At 45.7% G+C, this 20,205-nt stretch overlaps 1 protein-coding gene across 1 annotated transcript in view; it reads left to right on the forward strand.

Annotated features, from left to right (window-relative positions):
• The window catches only part of ACVR2B (activin A receptor type 2B), a 28,534-nt gene extending 8,620 nt beyond the window's left edge, over positions 1–19,914 (forward strand). The window contains exons 2-11 of the mRNA XM_069473443.1: positions 14,280–14,487; positions 14,836–14,945; positions 15,116–15,267; positions 15,355–15,498; positions 16,078–16,221; positions 16,544–16,692; positions 17,972–18,086; positions 18,817–18,955; positions 19,048–19,178; positions 19,720–19,914. Coding sequence (XP_069329544.1) covers positions 14,280–14,487; positions 14,836–14,945; positions 15,116–15,267; positions 15,355–15,498; positions 16,078–16,221; positions 16,544–16,692; positions 17,972–18,086; positions 18,817–18,955; positions 19,048–19,178; positions 19,720–19,914 — 1,487 coding nt within the window. The remainder of the gene's footprint in view (positions 1–14,279; positions 14,488–14,835; positions 14,946–15,115; positions 15,268–15,354; positions 15,499–16,077; positions 16,222–16,543; positions 16,693–17,971; positions 18,087–18,816; positions 18,956–19,047; positions 19,179–19,719) is intronic.
• Positions 19,915–20,205: the final 291 nt, after the last annotated feature.

Here is a 20,205-nt window from a genome sequence, read left to right on the forward strand (position 1 = left end):
AAATGACAAGAGTAATTTCTGGGTTGTAAGACATGTATATTTTTACTTTTAATGGATACTGAAAGATGACTCTGCTATCTTTAAATTTTATTTTAATTAATTTAAGTTTTATTTTACTTTACCCAGGTGATGGCAGTAGCTGGGTGAGATGGCAGGTATCTCTCTGCAGCAATCTGTGAACAACCTTCTTATCCTCCCATCCCCAACCCCTGCTGAACTGCAAGATTACTGAGGTTGGAAGTAGCCCCACTTCATGAAGGGTGTCTGGAGAGGGGGAGGGCTCACTTCCACTGGTGCAGTGTGTGAGAACTAGAGAGGCTGCTTTCTGTATCTGAGTCTCCTGGTTACTGTGCTGACAAGGGAGGTAGCACTGGACGAGCCAGCATGCACTGGTCTGGGTTTGAGATGGGCATGCATGTGTGCGTCTGTGTGTGCTCACTTACCATGCTCCATGCTGCCTCCACCCTCCAGAGAGACTAAGACATTTGCTGAAGAGCTCTGGGTAATAGAGCACTATCAGTAAGCCCAGTGCATGTGACAAAACTCTGATTTCACATGTGGTGATAATGGTAATAGGGGGTATGGAGAGAAACTGCTGTAGAATTATTTTAGAGTCTGATGAGAGGCTTCTCATGACAGAAGGTGCTCTGGTGAGTGTCTGTTCCTGAGTGAGTGAGTATATGCCTCGTTCACTTGTACAGACCTCTGCCGTGGTTGGTAGAAGACTTAGGGAACACAGTTTGGGGAGACTTGTTCTCCAAAGCCCTTGCTTCCCAGTCTCTTTCTCCAGCTTGTTGCCTACTCATTCATTACTATCGTACTGGGATTCCTTGTGTAAGCCCGCCTGTTTGGCCCTGCTCATGGATTTAGATTACATTGGATTTGTGGAAGTGTTTCTAGAACAAATGATGTCCCAATCAGCTTTCCCACATTGTATAGGTGATGTGCACTGTTTGTGTTTTAGTTTGCTTAGGCTGCCATAACAGAATGCCATAAACTGAGTGGCTTAAACAACAGAAATTTATTTTCTCACAGTTCTGAAGGCTGGAAGTCTAGGATTAAGGTGCTGGCAGGGTTGTTTTCTGGTGAGACCTCTCCTTGCCTTGCTGATGGCAGCCTTCTTGCTGTGTCCTCTTTGACCTTTTCACTGTGCATGTATAATTCTGGGGTCTCTTCCTCTTCCTGTAAGGATACCAGTTTCCTACTGGATTAGGGGCCTGCCCTTATAACTTCATTTAACCTTAATTACCTCTTTAAAGGCCCTGTCTCTAAATATAGTCACATTGGAGTTCAGGGTTTTAACCTATGAATGAGAGGGGGTGGCTCAATTCAGTCTATAACAGTCTGAAATAGTGATGTTGGTAGAAGGTGAATTCTGATTTTTCTTTTGAGTTACATTTTGAAATGGAAGTTCCTTTTTTCAGGGCTTTGCCCTGGTGTCTCTGATCTTGCTTAGCACTCTCCATGGGCAATCTTATCTACATTGGTGGGCTCAGTTTCTGTGTATGTGTAGATGTGCCATTGCCTTTGGGCAAATTATGGTCCTGAAAATATGTCTAGAAGCTGGATAAAAAGTAGGTATAGAGACTTCCTCTTTTGATAATCAGGACCAAACCTATTTCTGAAGGCAGTTGGAAACACTGGACAAAATGAAGAAAACATCTCTGGCTGAAGACATTGTACAGCTAAGATAGTGAAGACCTACTAGGCCCAGTATCTGCATGAAAACAAAAGCTGAGAGCAATGACTTTGGCATTTGGGTCTGTTTTCAGTCATTCCTTAGGGGCAACTGAGAGGTTCTGCATTGCATTTGATAGCTTCTGGGGCTAGGAAGATAGGAATTAGAGTTCTGAGCAAAGGGTGGGTACAGTGAACCACTTTTGGGTTGGGAGTGAGGAGGACCCAATTGTAGACAACTCCTAAAGTTGGATTAAAATATTCTGGGATTAATAGTATCTTTAGCTGCCTGCCAGAAGCACTAAATTTGTTCTGGAGGATTTATATCATTCTAGGCCTCAAATTATTTCTATAAACAATTTTGCAAATATAGTGACTAGCTGATAATAACTAGCAGAAACATCACAGTTGAAGCAGATCTTGATGAGTTCCAGTTGTGATCATACACATATTTTAAAATAGCAGTGCTCACTGTGGTCAAGGAGATGAAAGAGTGGGAATTTCAGCAGAGAGCTGAAAACTATAGATAACCAAAAAAATTCGTTCAAAAATTGTTTTGTATTAAAAACAAATTATAAGAACTCAATGGTTTTATCGGAAGATTAGGTGAAACTAAAGAGAGAATTAGTGAATTGGATGATGGGTCAGCAAAAAATATACAGATTGTACTGTGGAGAGACAAAAAGGTGGATAATACAGAAGAGAGAGGAAGACACACCTAGAAGATGAAGTGAGAAGCTCTAAAACCCATGAAGTCACAGCCACAGAAGTAAATGAGAGAGATTGAGGCAGAAGAGATAATAGCTGAGAACTTTCAAAAACTAATGAAAGACATCAAGCCACAGATTCAAGACATCCAGTGAGTCTCAAATAAAATAATAAATAAAAAAAATCCACACCTATTCCCATCACAGTCAAAATTCTGGAAACCAAAGACAGAATCTTGAAAGCTGCTAGAGTAAAAAGGCAGTACCATCAAAAGAGCAGTAGTTACATTGACAGCTAACTTCTTAACAAACGGTAAAAGCCAGAAGACAGTGGAATGGGTGATAGCTTTAAGTTCTGAAAGAAATAATTGTCAACTCAAAATTCTTTTCTTAAATTATTTATTTATTATTTTTTGAGACAGAATCTCACTGTGTTGCCCGGGCTGGTCATGAACTCCTGGGCGATCCTCTCACCTCAGCCTCCCAAGTAGGTCGGATTGCAGGTATGTGCCACCGCTCCCAGTTCCTAACCTAACATTCAATATCAAGTGAAACTATCTTTCAAGAATGAAGATGTCATTATGTTAAGGGAAATAAGCCAGACACAGAAAGATATGCTCTCACTCATATGTGGGACCTAAAAAGATCTCATAGAAGCAGGGAGTAAGAATAGTGGTCACCAGAGTCCGGTGGCTAGGGAGGAAGATCAGATGGGGAGAGGTTGGTCAGAGGGTAGAAAGTTACAGTTAGATAGGAAGAATAAATTCTGGTGTTCTGTTGCACAGTAGGATACTGTAGTTAACAATAACGTATATTTCAAAATAGCCAGAAGAGAGGACTTTGCTCTCACAACAAAGAAAGGATAAATATTTGAGGTGATGGATTTGCTAATTACCCTGATTTGATTATTACACAGTGTACACATGTATCAATATTACGTTATATCCCATAAACATGTATAATCGTGTCAGTTAAAAATAAAACAAAACTTAAAAAGGCTTAAAGTAAAGAATGTATTCTTCAGGCAGAAGGAAAATAATCCAGATAGAAGGTTAGAGATGTAGAGAGAAATGAAGAGCAGTGAAAATAATTCAGGCTTCTTTTTGGTATGAGAAGAATATTGAGTTTGAAATACAAAAACAAAATGCATGGCAACAATGCTGTATTGTATGTGGGAGTGGAGTGCAAATGAAGCTAAATTGTTCTAAAGGTTCTTATATTGTCCAGGAAGAGAGTGCAACTGTCAGTCTGTGTTACATTTTGATAAGAAGGCATGCTGTAATCTTTAGGGTAACCACTAAATGATAGAAAGATTATAACTTTCAAGTCAAAAGGGACAAATGGAATAATAGAGAATTCTCCAGTTGAAAAGAAGGCAATAAATGAGAGATAAGGGAACATAGAACAGGTGAGATAAATAGAACTAACATCCCTAGTGAACATATGATATAAAAATCTTTAATAAAATATTCATACCTAGAATTCAGTAATATGTATATCTAATACAGCTATTAATACGTCATGACCGAGTGTTTTTATCCCAGGAATGCATAGCTGATAATAACAATTGAAAATCTAATTCACCATGTTAACAGAGTAAAGGAGAACAAACTATATAATCATCTCAGTTGATGCAGAAAAAGCCTTTAATGTTTAATCTTTAGTTAATCCTCAGAATAAAGCAATTTGGAAATGCAAATGACCAAGAAGAGCCAAGGCAATCTTTAAGGAAAAGAAAAAAAAAGGTTCTCCTACTGGATTTCAGGACTCATTGGAAAGCTGTGGTAGTTAAAATAATAAGCTTCTGGTACAAAGATAACTGAACAGAACAAAATAGAAAGTCCAGAAATATATCTGTGCCTATATAGGTACTTAATTTAAGATAAAGGAGAAACCAACTCAGAAGTTGGGAGATTTATAGTCTTTCCAATAAAAATCAAAACATTACAGTTTTCTTTGAAGTGGTACTTTATAGATACAAGAATTTGTTTCAAAATTGGGAAATAGAACTGATGGGGCTTCACTGAGGGGACGTGACCCATTTTGGTGTCTTGGTATTGAAACATTTCATATTATAGCCACTCAAGCTTACGTTGGCTTGGCACATTACTTCCATCTATTTACTTTCAACCTGTCTTTGTAAATTTTTAATTTTAGATATGGTGTTTTTAGTTTTAGAATTTCTATTTGGACCTTTTTTTATAGATTCTATTTCTTTGGTGAGATAACCTCTTAATGTTTTCGTTAGAATGTACTTCCACAGGAATACTTCTGATAGTTACTCTTTGCTAATTCTAATGTTCAGTTTTCTTAGGGTTGCTCTCCAGTGGTTGTATGTTCTCTTGAATATGGGACACATTTTCCTTTTTTTCGTATTGTCTTGGCTTATATTTGAATAGCGTAAATAATAGCTATGGAAACTCTGGGTTCTCTTATCTTCTCAAAAGCATGGATTTTGTTGGGGGGGGTTGTCATTTATATGTTTTAGCAGGTAATTGTATTGGCTGAATTCATAAACTCTTCCATGTGTGGTGGGCAGCTACTGAAATATTTATTTAGTTCTTTGAGGCTTATTTGGTTGCTTGGAGTCTATTCTGTGCCTCTGTAGTTCAGGGGTCACCCAGAGGCTTGAACAGAGTTATGTGTGGACCGTGGCTACCATCCTGGACTGACTGTAATCTTATGTTTCCTTTGCTCATCATCCTGAAGATACTGATCATCATTTATCTCCTGTGTTGGATCTTTGAGTTTTTGTATCCTGTGTTTTCCTCTTTGTTTCCTCCCTCATTTTGATAGAGCATACCCTCTAGTACATTTAGAGAAAGGGTGAATAGGAAGTACATATTTGTGATGTTGCTTTTTTGCTTTTCTGCCTTGCATTTCATTGATAGTTAAGTATATGTGGACTTGTAAATAGGAAATTTTTTTCCTCTCCAATTGTAAAGCACTATCCCATTGTATTCTAACTTCCAAGTATTGGCTGCTGGAATTTCAAAGGCATTCTGATTCCTAATCCCTTACTGGTAATGTGTCTCTCTGACTAGATATTTGTAGTGGGATCCTTTCTTGTCCCCAGGTTGTGAAATTTTACAGTGATGAGCTTTTGTGGTGGGATCCTGTTTTTATCCACAGTGCTGGTCATTGATTTCTTTCCTTCCATTTTCTCTTTCTTTTCTTTTCTTCTTCTTCTTCTTTTTTTTTTTTTTAGACAGAGTCTCACTCTGTCACCCTGGGTAGAGTGGGTAGAGTGCCTTGGTGTCAGCCTAGTTCACAGCAACGTCAAACTCCTGGACTCAAGTCATCCTCTTGCCTCAGCCTCCGGAGTAGCTGGGACTACAGGCTCATGCCATGATGCCCAGCTAATTTTTCTATTTTTAGTAGAGAGACAGGGTCTTGCTCTTGCTCAGGCTGATCTTGAACTCCTAAGCTCAAGCAATCCTCCCGCCTCGGCTTCCCAGAGTGCTAGGATTACAGGAGTGAGCCACCGCACCCAGCCTCCATTTTCTTTTTCTTGAGCTCTTTATTAATTTAGGTGTTGTACTTTCTGAACTGGACCTCCAAATTCTTTGTCTTTTCTCTTTTCTCTCCTATTTTTCACGTCTTTGTATATTTGCTTTATTTTTATGTGAGATTTCTTTATCTTCTAACCCTTCTGTTGATTTTCATTTCTGCCATCATATATATATTTTTTCATTCATTAATTCTTGAGACCTCTTTTGTTCTCTGGCCTTTTAACAATGTCGTCTTATTCCTTTCTCATGGGTGCATTGTTTTTTATGTCTCTGAGAGTAATAATACAATTTTTGAAAATTTTTTTCTCCCTTCATAGTGTCTATTTTTCCAAATCGTTTTTTTTTTTTTTTGTACCTGTTTTTATCACTTTCTTTCAGTAAGTGGCTTTTCTATAGCTGTTTATATGTAAGGATGGACCTAAAGACTGCTTGAAAGCTCTGAGCCCATGGGTGGAGCTGGTTAACTTTAGGGTGATCTGATTGGGCTGTTTTTGGAATTAGTCAGATTCCCCTGAGAACCATTTTTTGTTTTCTGTCTGGAGGGTGTAGACCTGGATGTCAGCATCCTGGAAGTCACAAGGAAATGAGACCTGGGGGTTTCTGTATTTGGTGCATTGTTCTGTATTCCTTCTGTTTCAGTGTGATACCTGTGCTCTCAAATTTGCCTGTTTCTCTCTGTCAAGAGGCTCTCTGTTTTATCTTCTTTAGAAAATAAAACTTGTAGTCTCTCTTGAGTTGGGGAAGGGCATCCTCCAGCCATAGTAAGTGGTGATGGGATCTGAAGGTCCTTGACTACGCCTTGCCAACCAACCCTTCTGTCTTTGGACTCATCTTTACCCCATTCTACCAGAGACATCTGGTAACACAAACTGCTGAGTTTTGAGTGGTTCTGTGTTGGAAATTATATTGTTTCTCTGCTTTTTCCAGAGTCAACTTAGGAATCTCTCTGGTCCATCAACCCTTGTGTATCTGCTTTCCAGCTTTGAAATTTCATTTCTGTAGATCTTTCCTGTTCTTTTTGTTCTTACAGGTTTATGACTTCAGAAACTTTTCTTTAGTGTGGTTTTAGTGGGTTTACAGGAGGGAGCAAAAGGAAATGTTTGTGTATAATCCTTGGTCTTTACTTGGAAGTTCTCTCTCAGTGTTCTTCAGGAATGATGGGGCCTGGAGGAAGGCATATTGTTCCAGAGAATGGCCCTGGGGCATACCTTGTTCTGTAGGAGGATGGTGCCAGGGATTTGTTTACAAAGTCCAAAGTGGAAGTGACTTTAGGTGACTTGGCTCAGTCCCTTGTTCCTAGGTGGGGCTTCCGAAGGCAGGTGGAGTTCCCCCTGTCACCTTGAAAAATGCTTCTGGACTTCCATTTCTGGCATTTATGGTGAGCAGCTGAAAATCCTCATATAAAACACATAGAAATGCTGGGAAAAGAATAATAAACATTCTTTTAAGATGTATATACATAGGTGCATGTAGAAGAAGTAAAGGAAAAGCAAGAAGAGGTTGGAAACTAGAGCTGTATGACTTCACTAGCTAAAACTGCTGATTCCCTGGGGACTTTGCCTAACTCCATTATTTAGAGACATGGATTTAGTAGCAGTGTGAGGGATAGGAGGCAAGATATAGAATTGAGATGAGGCCCTCACATGGTAAGACTTCCATGGGTGGGTTATACCTTCAGTGAAAACTTGGAGTAGAAGAAACATCCTTTTGCTGACAAATAGACTACGTAATGCAATTATCCGGGACTAAGTTGGTGGGAGGTAGGGGTGAGAGTAGTTTCCCCTGAGAATTTAAAACCATAGGCCTGTACTCATATGAGCTTGGAGTTGAAGTTTATACCATCCTGTTCTCTGGGAAACTCTAATTTGAGGAGGTATTAAAGTGATTACAAATTGGTAGTATCCTGGGGAGTTTGGCAGAAGCAAAAACTGTAAATTATCTTTAAAAGATTGTCCCCTCAAACTTGACCTCACAATATTCCCACAGAAAATGCTCCACTGAACATAAACTCAATATCCAAATTTCTAAAACCCATGAGGAAACAGCCTACCATGAGTAAAATCATTAGAAATAATGTCAGAAACAGACTTTTAAGAAGTTAAATTATGGAATTATAAGAGGGATTTGGAAGTAAGAAAAGAAGAGAAGTATAAAATTGACCAGGAAGGTTTTGTAAAAAATAGAACTACTGGAAATGAAAAAATAGAATAATTAAATTTATAAATTAAGTAGAAGAGCTAAACAGCACATTTGACACAGCTAAAGAGAGAATTAGTGAATTGAAAGTTAGACCTTGAGGCATTATCTGTAATGGTGCTTGGACACAGAATTGTGGTTCTGTCTCTTAACCAAAATGGAAGGTTAAGAGACTAGACAGAATGAGAAGATCTAATATGCTTGTAATAGGAATTTCAGAATCATAGAATAGGGAGATACAATATTTAAATTGATAATAGCCAAGAATTTGTCAGCATTGAGAAAAGACACAAATCAGTAGACGCTAAAAGCATAGTGAACCCCAAGTAGTATAGATTTAAATATATACCTAGACACATACCTGGTAGTAAAACTGCAAAGAGAAGATCTAAGAAAGCAGCCAGAGGGAAAGGACAGAGTATTGGCAAAGTTAAATTAATAGCAGACTCTTCAAAAACAATAGTGGAAGCCAGAAAATAGTGGAATAATATTTTCAAAATGTTGACAGAAAATAGTCTAAAATTTTATGTTCATCTAAATTGTCATTCAGGAAGAAAGGCAAAATAACATTTTCAGAAAAGCAAACAAAGGCTCCTCTACCAACAGATCTTCACTGAAGGAGGATGTATTTCAGTAAGGACGGTGGTCCTTACTGAAATGAAATGTATAACTTCTAGACCAGAAGTAGCTAAAATATGAAATTTAAAAAGATAATCCACATGGAGGTAGCAGTAGAGAGAAAACAAATTTAAACATACTCGGTTAAATCCCATTATATTTATGATTACTGAGTATGTTTTTTAACTCTAGTTCAAAGACAGTGTTAGCTTGAATTGGGGGGAAAATGAGATGGAAAAATAATTTTTTTTTGAAGTTGGAAAAGATAAATAGGGAAAATAGTAACTACAAGAAATGTCATATAGCTATGTCAGCACCAGATAAAATAAACTTTTTGGTAAAGAGCATTATAAATGAAGAGGGTTACTATATAGTAAGAAAAGTTTTGTTACCAAGAATATAGGAGCATTTCTGCAACTCAAAGGCAAAGTAACCCAGTAGAAAAATGGGAAGGAATATGACAGACGGTTCTCAGAAGGAGAGGTTAATAATCACGGAGAGATGGTCAGTTACACGAGTAATCATGGAAATGCAGGTCAAAACCATGTGACATTTCAAACTCTCCAGGTGAGCAGAAGTCAGGGTGGGTGAGGGTGTGGCTCAGTGGGGGCTGTAGTCTGTTGGAATGGAAACATAAATTGGTACATCCACTTTGGAGAACAGTTTGACAGTATTTAGTGAGTTGAAGATGCTCACACCCTCTCACCCAGCATTTCCAGGCTGTGGGTGTATACCCTGGAGAAATGCTCACACATGAGCACAAGAAAATTTGTAAAAAAGGATTCGTAATGCCATTGCTTAGATCAACAAACATAAATAACCTCAAAGAGTCCAGCAGGAGAGTGGATACTTAAGTTATGGTAAGGTTGTATAGTGGACTGAAAATGGTTACACAGCACTGAAAATAAGTGCTATGGGAGAGTCAGCAGTATATAAAGAAAACATTCATTCTGGAGACAGGCTGCTTGGGTTTGAAACCTGGTTTTGACACTTAATAAATGACTTGGGTAAGTTACTTAACCTCTTTGTGCCTCAGCTTTTGTAAAATGAGGGCCTGTACAGGGTTGTCATGAGGATTAAATAAGTTATTATTTGTAAAGTGCTTTGTATCATGCCTGGGATGTAGTGTGAACTGTGTAAGCGTTAAATGTGTATCAGTCTGGATGGCTTACAGATACTTAAATGAGGAAGAAAAAGCAAACGTATCAGAGATTTTCTTTGGCTTCTAGAAATGAATACTCGAGTCATTCTCTTATGTAAAAGAAATTCAGCCTGGGGATGGTGGCTCATGCCTATAATCCTATACTCTGGGAGGCCGAGGTGGGAGGATCGCTTGAGCTCAGGAGTTGGAGACCAGCCTGAACAAGAGCAAGACCCTTTCTGTACTAAAAATAGAAAACTTAGCCAGGTGTGGCGGCGCAGGCCTGTCGTCCCAGCTACTCGGGAGGCTGAGGCAGGAGGATCACTTGAGCCCAGGAGTTTGAGGCTGCAGTGAGCTGTGATGATGCCACTGCACTCTAGCCAGGTGACAGAGCGAGACTGTGTCTCAAAAAAAAAAAAAAATAAAGAAAGAAAGAAAGAGGCCGGGCGCGGTGGCTCACGCCTGTAATCCTAGCACTCTGGGAGGCCGAGGCGGGTGGATTGCTCAAGGTCAGGAGTTCGAGACCAGCCTGAGCGAGACCCCGTCTCTACTAAAAATGGAAAGACATTATATGGACAACTAAAAATCTATATAGAAAAAATTAGCCGGGCATAGTGGCACATGCCTGTAGTCCCAGCTACTCGGGAGGCTGAGGCAGTAGGATCGCTTAAGCCGAGGAGTCTGAGGTTGCTGTGAGCTAAGCTGACGCCACGGCACTCACTCTAGCCTGGGCAACAAAGTGAGACTCTGTCTCAACAAAAAAAAAAAAAAAAAAAAAAAAAAAAAAAAAAGAAAGAAAGAAATTCATAGACAAAAACGTGTGTACATTATGGATTCCCTTCTCCCCCATTGTATGTGCCACTCTGCAGTATTTGTGCACAAGTGTATGTGTGTCAATGTCTGTGTCTTTATGTCTTATGCTCCAGCCTTCCCCCTTTATCTCCCTTCCCCTCTTCAGGTTGCCTCAGTTCCCACACCCTGGCTGTCCTTAATCTGGTTCTGGGGGTCTGGTGGAGATCTGCTGTGTGGAGCTGGGTGGGTATGGAATCGTGAACTTGGATATACCACTGGATGCTAACCTTCAGGTCTCTTGGCCCTCCCTGGCTCTTCTGGAGGGACTTAATAGGGCAGCAGGTACTGAGCAAACTCAGGGCCGGCTTTAGAGGGGTGCTGTCTGTGGGGAGAGGCTTCATTTCTTCTTTGGGCAGACCTGGAGGCTGAACACTGGAGGGAGAACACTGACCCACCAAGGTCGTCCTTACTTGGCTTCCTCTTGGGCATGAAGGCTTTTGAGAGGGAGGGTGTGCTTTGGTGTGCTGGCAGTAGCAGACCCGAGGTAGATGCAGTGGCGAGTGGCACCCTTTCTCACCATCTACATTGCCCATGTAGGTGGGACAGGGCACCTGTGCCCTGTAGGGGGTGACTGCCAAGGGGCCTCCATGAACCAAGAATGCTGTGGCCCTGCTGGGGTCCATAGTTCCTCTGGGAGATGTTGGCTAGACTGGGGACACTGCAAGCGCAGAGCTCAGGGAACCCCAGGGGAATGAAGTCAGGGCCACTCCAACTCCAAACTGTCCCCTCTTCCCCATCTCGCATCACTCTTCCCTCTCCCTGCACTTTGAGCCCCTCACAGGCAGGACCCTGATGGGATTGCCCCCTTTTCTCCCCAGGGCATAGTAGGATATATCCAAGGCCCACTGGACTGAGGTGCTTCAGAAGAGAAAAGAGCCTCCCAGTGCTCGACTTTCCAGTGCTTGTCCTTGAGCATTGAAATTGGTCTGTGTAGGTCCTGCTACCTGGATTGTTGGTTCAGAGTGGAGTCTGCACATAGAGTGTATGTGTGTATGGGGGGAGGTATATATCTGGGAGTGGTATTTTCTCTGCCCTGCCTGGACATAAGGTTTGAGGAGCACTGGGGACTTCATTCTGACAGGGTGTGCCCCTTAGAGCATAGGGACTGCCTCCTGGGTACACTTCCACTTGTATACCTGGTTCCTTTGGAGGCCAGCGGTTGGGTTGGCTGTGGCTCAGGTATGCAGCAAGCCCCTTGTTCTGGTGTCTGGTGGGCATACTCTCCTCAAGAGTTCTGAGGCAGCAAGCGCCTCCATCCTGGAAGCTCGGCTTCCTCTCCTGCCAGGTTGGGTGAGTGGGTTGTGGGTCAGGGGGAGCCTCCTGTGCATGGGTGCCCTGGCTCCCTGGTTATTTGGGTAGGGCCTTGTGGTTGGAATATTGCCAAAAGTTATAAATAGCTGAGTGTGTGAGAGCCAGGGAGGAGAGAGGGGGAGGGGGAGGCCCCTGGGTCTCCAGCTGGCAGCAGAGCCTGGGTGTGGTGTGGGAAGGGCACGGAATGTCACATAGGGCTCTGAGTACAAAGCTCTTGTAGGCCTGGTGTGACTTGATGGGCCGGGGCCCTACAAGGGGCTTGTGTTGTGAGGGATTATCTAGACAGCACGGAGGGGTGTGGCTCTAGTATAATAGCTAACGTGCCAGGCATTGTTCTAACCACTCTTAAAGTGCATTGACTCATTTAATGCACTTTAACAACTACTCTAGAAGGTAGGTACCATTATTATCCCCTTTCATGAGTATTTAGGTCATGTGCCCAGGGTCACACAGCTGCAAAATGTCAGAGCAGGATTTGAAATCTGGCGAATTCAAGGCTGCAGTTTTGCAGGGTTGCCTGTAGGAGGATCTGGTCAGATGAGGGTCAGGTGACATCCTGACCTAGGTCCTATCTGGAGCCTTGAGATTTGCTGCTTGCCCCAGTCACATCCCCCGGGAAGAAGCCTCCTATCACTGCAAGGAGGTGCAGAAGGGGTGGGGTCTGACTGAAGAATGGCCACTCCTGTGGTGAGGACATCTCCCACCTGACCTTCTCCCTGGGGTGTACTCTGGGAAATCACGCTCTTTGCTCATGAAGGCCACTGATGGGGGTGGAGAGGAGGCTGAGGAAGTCCTGGGGCTGTACTCGAATTCAGGCATTTTGCCCTTCCCCGCAGTCTGGACAGGGTTCCTTCTCCTTGCAGCTCTAGCCAACCTTTCAGGCTGCGGTGCACTGGCTGGCTAGTTGTCCTTCTATGGGATTGACTCTGACCCCTCCCTCCTGCCTAGGGTGGGAATAGTTGTAGGGGGAGACTGGCCAGGGGTGGTGCCCGGTCACTGGCCCACAGTCAGCTTGAGAAGCGCGGAGATCATGGGTGGAAGCTTGGTGCTGATTTCTTCTTGTGGGGTTCTGGCAGTGCCACCGCCTCCCTCCATTGTGGGCTTCCTGTGAAGGGGCGATGGCAGGGCTCTCCCAGACAAAACCTCCTTTGACAGCTCCATACTCTTTCTGATCACAGGGCTGTGGGGTTCATGGGGACAGTGGGGGCAGATTTGGGGCTGGGACTGGGGGTTGTTTTCTAGGGGGTGGTGAGGAAGATGGATTTGGTGAAGGTTTGAGGCCATGTTTGGAGGAAGGTAAATGGGCAGTTGGAGGCTGAAGTGTTTGTCCACCTGGATGGCACTTCTGCAGGGGGTAAAAGGGGATTCAGGAGTAGATGGGGAGTGCCCAGGGTTGTAAGGAGCCCAACCCAGCCAGGAGGATGATATATAATTGCAGCTGAGCCACCAGCTAGCCCTCCCAAGGCATATGTTCCCCTTGGAGACTCTGGGAGCCTTAGCCTGTACATGCAGGCCTGATTCCTTACCCTGTTCTCCAGCCTTGCTGGGTAGCAGGTGTGTTGTTGGGTGTGGAAGGGACACTGGAGTCTGGGCACAGAGTTATGGAAGGCCTACCTGCTGTTGTCTCTGGGGGGGCTGTGGTGAGCAGGGGGTGGGCAGAGGAAGGAGCAGCAGGAACCACCTCCCTCCTTTGTAGTTCCTCCAGGTGGTCCCTGAGGTCTGTATCACAACCACCCAAGACAAACAGAAGTGGTGTCCCTTTTCCCATTGGATAGGTCTGGACTGGGCCTGGAAATACGCATTTTTAATGAATACTGTTGGCTGCCTCCCACCCCATGTACAGTGATTCTGATGTGCACTGGGATTTTGAGAGCCCCTTCATTAAGTTCTGCTGCCTTGGGGACGTTGCCTCAGGCAGGAGGCTCAGGCATTATTGGTACTCCCTTTTGTGCATCTGGCCATCAGCCTGCCTAGCCATTCATCCATCCTTCTCTGGCGTTAGGTTTCCTGCCTCTTCACTCTTGCTTGGGCCTAGGGGCAGCTGCAGTAGGAAAAGTGAGATGGGGGCTGATGCTGGCTGGCACACAGTAAGATAAGAGGTGTTGGATAGGTGGCCTGGGTCCCACATCGAGTGCAGAGGGATTGGTGACCCTCACCACCCAGCCTCCTTCCCTCAGGGTGGCCTGACACCCAGGACTGGGAGCAGGAGTTTGGGGTGGCAGCCCCAGGAGCATGCTCAGTGGTTCTCTCTCCTGGGGGGCACAGGTTCCGGGCGCGGGGAGGCTGAGACCCGGGAGTGCATCTACTACAACGCCAACTGGGAGCTGGAGCGTACCAACCAGAGCGGCCTGGAGCGCTGTGAGGGTGAGCAGGACAAGCGACTGCACTGCTACGCCTCCTGGCGCAACAGCTCTGGCACCATCGAGCTCGTCAAGAAGGGCTGCTGGCTGGACGACTTCAACTGCTACGACAGGTACCCTGCGGCTCACCCTATCCTCTTGGGCCCACCTGTGCTCACGTTGCCCACTGGGCCTTATGGGTCTCAGGATGTCTGAGTGGGAGCGAAATAGAGAGAAAGGAGCTCTTGAGGTGATGCCCGGCCTCAAGCCCTTATGTAATCCTGTTTGGCCTGCCTAAGCCTTGAGAAGGGGTCTCAGTGAGTGTTGACTCCTGGCTGTCCCTCTTCAGCTTTGGGTCATACTTCAGGGGAGGTAGGTTCACATTGTCCCTGGATGTTGCCTGTGAGGTGCTCTGTCTGTTGGGAGGGGTTTGGCTGGGTATCCCCTAGGTGAGGGGTATACGGAAAACTTTATACCTCCAGGCAGGAGTGTGTGGCCACTGAGGAGAACCCCCAGGTGTACTTCTGCTGCTGTGAAGGCAACTTCTGCAACGAGCGCTTCACCCACTTGCCAGAGGCCGGGAGCCCAGAAGGTGAGGGAGCCTGGGGGAAGAGGGGCCTGACCTGGCAGACTGGGTCTCTCCTTAGCCTGGAGCTCTTGGCTCCTATGTGGGGTGGGGAGTGGCTGCGGGGCCCTCTCTTCTGGCACTGGCAGTATGGGAGTGGGCGGGCTGTGTGACACAGGGCTCCGTGTGTCCTCCAGTCACGTACGAGCCACCCCCGACAGCCCCAACCCTGCTCACGGTGCTGGCCTACTCGCTGCTGCCCATTGGGGGCCTCTCTCTCATCGTCCTGCTGGCCTTCTGGATGTACCGGCATCGCAAACCCCCATATGGCCATGTGGACATCCATGAGGTGAGACAGTGTTGACTTGGGGCAGGGTAAGGGTAAAGGTGGGGAGGCCAGGGCAGACCTTATTAATAAGCCCTTGCTCTCTCCCAGGACCCTGGGCCTCCGCCCCCATCCCCTCTAGTGGGCCTGAAGCCACTGCAGCTGCTGGAGATCAAGGCTCGGGGGCGCTTTGGCTGTGTCTGGAAGGCCCAGCTCATGAACGACTTTGTGGCTGTCAAGATCTTCCCACTCCAGGTGAGTGTTTGAGGGGCTCCAGGTCATCCACACCCACTCTGGCTTTGAGCTAGAGCCTGTCCTGCCCTAGGGAAACCCAAGCCCACAAGGTGGGATGAGAGAGAAATAAGCCTCTCTGGGAGTGGTTGCTCACGTTGCTCTTGGCGGTGGATTTCATGCAACAGTGAAATTTTATCAGAGTGCTAGGGTAGGGCTCTGCAGAACCTGATTAACTCTGGTTTCCAGGGTTTTGTTTTTGACATTAGATATCAGATTCTGCTCAGAGGCCCTGGACACCAGGCCACCCCAAGCAATTGCCCAGGACACTTAGCAAAGCCAGGCCTAGCTCTACCTCTTATTTGTTGGGTGATGCTGGGCCACTCAGTCCCCATCTCTGGACATCATTGGCCCTGTTTGTAAATTAAGGTGCTGGCCTTAAGTGATCACTGTTGGCCTAGTGCTCCGGGGCCTGGCTCAGTCCCAGTCTTCTCCAGGGTCCCTTACAGATGCTGTGGCTGGGGGTGGGGAATGAGGTGAGGGTGGCCATTGTTCTGTAGAGCAGTGTAGCTACAGCAGGGCTGAGCTGCCGCTCCACCTCAGGACAAGCAGTCATGGCAGAGTGAACGGGAGATCTTCAGCACACCTGGCATGAAACACGAGAACCTGCTACAGTTCATCGCCGCTGAGAAGCGAGGCTCCAACCTCGAAGTGGAGTTGTGGCTCATCACGGCCTTCCATGACAAGGTGAGCCAGAGTCATCAGAGTGGACTCCAGGAGGAGAGGGAATGGTGTCCTTGGTGGCCTTCCATAATAAGGGGACCCCTGCCATAGGTGTGGATATAGGTGCTCTTACAATAAGAACCTCTAATTCTTACGATAAGAGTAGTGACTCCATGGTTACCACCTCTGACCCTGTACCCCTTCCTGGCCTCATCTATCGATTATAGCTTCCCAGTAGAGGAGCCACTAGCCCACTGAGATGTCCCTCCCTGGGGCTGGGGGCTGGGTCCTGGGTCCTGTGCGGTAACCAGAGCCTGTGCCCAAGTTCTGTGCTACCTTCTTTTAGGGCTCCCTCACGGATTACCTCAAGGGGAACATCATCACATGGAACGAACTGTGTCATGTGGCAGAGACGATGTCACGAGGCCTTTCATACCTGCATGAGGATGTGCCCTGGTGCCGTGGCGAGGGCCACAAGCCGTCTATTGCCCACAGGTAACTGGGTTAGCAGGTACCTTTCCTGCACTTGGCCTGGAGCTGCAGAGAGGGTTGGTGGGTAAGAGCAGAGTCTGGGGATGTCTCAACTTCCCAAACACCAAACATGCTTAGTCTGCCTGCAGTGTGTAAGAGGCCTCTGGGCACAAACCCTGGCTTTTCACCTGTGTCCTGGGAATGGTGTGGCCGCCCGAGCTGGTTTTCTGATGCCCTCTAATGGTCACATGAAGTGCTGACTCCATTGCTTTAGTTGAAGAGATGCCTCAGCAGTTCTCAAACTTTTTGGTCAGGACTGCTTTTACTCTTGAAATGATGTTTGTATACGAGGGTTATGTCTGTTGATATTTGCTATATTAAAGCACACATACACACCCTGTTAGCTGACAGAGTGATTATATTGCATGTCATTTAGCTTCTGGAAAACTCCTCTATACTCATGAAAGAATGAGCAAAAAGGAAAATAATGGATCATTATGAAAATAATTTTGACCTTGCACATCCCTTTGAAACGGTGTCAGGGACCTTCTGGGGTCCTTGAACCACATTTTATAAGACATGGCATAAAGTTATCACTATTGTGCTTGCTTAGTGGTAGGCATTGCTCTAAACACTTGAGAAATACCAATTCATTTAACACCAGTTACTGCCCTGTGAGATAGGTACTGTCTTTCACAGCCATGTTTTACAGATGGAGGAACACGAGTACAGAGAAGTTGAGTAACTTAGACTAATTTAGTCTGGTTCTGTGACTGTGAGGGAGGGGAATGAACCTCAAATTCCAGGCCCCGCTCTTCCCTGCCTTCATGGTGAGCTTGAGCCCCTCAGGGGCCTCTGCAGAATCCTGGGCAAGCTAACACTAAATTCCTGTTCTCATTCACATTCCAAATATTACAAATTCTTCCCAGAAAAAAACTCACATCCTATACAGTGTTCCTGTCCCCAACACCTCTGAGAATGTGTGGGCTGGCTTTGATACTGTGGGGACTGGGACAGGGTCTGCCCAGCCATTGGGGCAGGTATTGCTTTGCCGACCCTGGTGGAAGCCTTTCATTTGAAGTGTAGTAAGGGGTTCCCACACCTGTTGTGGGCTACTGAAGCTATGTGCCTGTGCAGCTTCACCTCTGTAGTCTGGTGCAGAGCCTGAACCCTAGATAGGGTGGGATGGCCTGGTCTGCAGGCTGTAGGGCACAGACTCTAGTATGTTGGGAACAAGATGTTCAGGAGCAAGTTAGGCTGGACCATGATATTCAGCTTCATCTTGGCCCACTTGTTTCCACAGGGACTTCAAAAGCAAGAATGTATTGCTGAAGAGCGACCTCACGGCTGTGCTGGCTGACTTTGGCCTGGCCGTTCGGTTTGAGCCAGGGAAACCTCCAGGGGACACCCATGGACAGGTAATAAGCCTCATGGAGGGTGAAGAAGAGAGGGGCTGGCCCAGGGTGCACTCTCTACCCTTCTGGTCAGGGCCACTGGGTGAGTTCACAGCTGTTGGAGAACTCAGAGAACAATGCTCTTGTTTTACCAGTGGGGAAACCAAGGCTTGGAGGGCAGGGTAGCTTCCCCAGGTTAGTCAGCTTAGGAATGTAGAGATTGCCCATTGGAGTTTTGGACTCCCGTCCTTGTAGTCTCAGTCTTTCTCTTTTTCTCTTTCAGTTGTATTAATAATTATTAAACAAGATAAAATAGAAAAAAATGTAGTAAGAATCCAAACCAAGAACTTACAAAAAGTGACTAAAAATTAAACTTAGCAAATCATCCTAAAATAATCACTGTTAATATTTTTAAGCGTTCTCCTTCCCCCTTTGTCTTTGGTCTAAATCTCAGTAAAATATACTTCATCTGTGTAGCACCTTGTGGTATTGCTGTAGTAATTTGGTAACAGTTCCATTTTAGATTACTGTTATTTCGAGTGTGTGATGTTTTATAATTATCATCAAAGTATAATTCATGGTGTAATCTCTCATAACTCTGTCATGAATGTGATCAACCAAGGCTTGCCATCATTGGTATCCTGCTCTGAATTGCTCCCATCTGGTGTGCACAGGCTATAGCTCCCATGTCCTAGGTGTGTGTGCATTTGTGCATGGTCAGTCACTGTAAACCCTGCCTTCCTCTGTCACGTAGGTGGGCACGAGACGGTACATGGCCCCTGAGGTGCTCGAGGGAGCCATCAACTTCCAGAGAGATGCCTTCCTGCGCATTGATATGTATGCCATGGGACTGGTGCTGTGGGAGCTCGTGTCTCGCTGCAAGGCTGCAGATGGTGAGGGGGATGGCAGCCCTGGGCATCCTAGGTGAGGGTGAGGGAGCAGCGGGACCTGGAGGTGATCATACCAGGCTCTCTCTCACCCCTAGGACCTGTGGATGAGTACATGCTGCCTTTTGAGGAAGAGATTGGCCAGCACCCTTCACTGGAGGAGCTGCAGGAGGTGGTTGTGCACAAGAAGATGAGGCCCACCATTAAGGATCACTGGCTGAAGCACCCGGTGAGGGGCCTGGGTGCAGGTGACTCTGCAGGGGAGTGGAGAAGGGAATCCTCCGCATGTGGCAGGAACCTGAGATCAAGGGGGAATGGGACAAAGAGAAAGTCTGCCATGTTCCCCTGGACTATACAGAGGTGTCTCAGGGGCTGTGGGGAGTGAGAGAGGAACCCGCTACATTTTGTGCCCTTGTATGATTTGGGTTCTGCATGAGATTTTGTTTGAATATTACTGCTCTAAGGCAAGCAGCTGTGTCTGCCCTAGGAAGAGCCTGGGCTCCCCCCTGCCCCATGTATGTTGAGGTTCACTGAACCTTTCCTGGGGCTGTGGAGGAAGGTCAGTAGGCTCAAGATGGTGACTGCTAGGAAGGAAGGCATCCTGATTCCTGAAGTTTCTCCCCAGGCTCCTCCTAGTGGAATTGCCCCTATGGTTGGGGCGCGGGCTCTGCCTGATTCTTGGAATATCATCAAGTTTTCTGTCCCCCAAGCTTGTCCTCACTGAGGGCCCCTAACAAAGGTATCTTTCCCCTCTCCCCAACGCTGCTCAGGGCCTGGCCCAGCTCTGTGTGACCATCGAGGAGTGCTGGGACCATGATGCTGAGGCTCGCCTGTCTGCGGGCTGTGTGGAGGAGCGGGTGTCCCTGATCCGGAGGTCGGTCAACGGCACTACCTCGGACTGTCTTGTCTCCCTGGTGACCTCTGTCACCAATGTGGACCTGCCCCCTAAAGAGTCAAGCATCTAAGCCTAGGACATGAGTGTCTCTCCAGACTCAGTGGATCTGAAGAAAAAAGGAAAAAAAAGTTGGGTTTTGTTTTGGAAATCCCATAAAACCAACAAACACATAAAATGCAGCTGCTATTTTACCTTGACTTTTTATTATTATTATAATTATTATAATTATTATTATTATTATTTTTTGGATTGGATCAGTTTTTACCAGCATATTGCTCTACTGTATCGCAAACAGCGGACACGTCAGCAGGCGTTGAGGTGCTGAGCTGTGATTGCAGAACCAGCGCCATGCTGAAGAGCC

This window comes from Eulemur rufifrons, chromosome 7, assembly GCF_041146395.1.
Source record: "Eulemur rufifrons isolate Redbay chromosome 7, OSU_ERuf_1, whole genome shotgun sequence".
In the NCBI taxonomy this organism is placed as follows: Eukaryota; Metazoa; Chordata; class Mammalia; order Primates; family Lemuridae; genus Eulemur; species Eulemur rufifrons.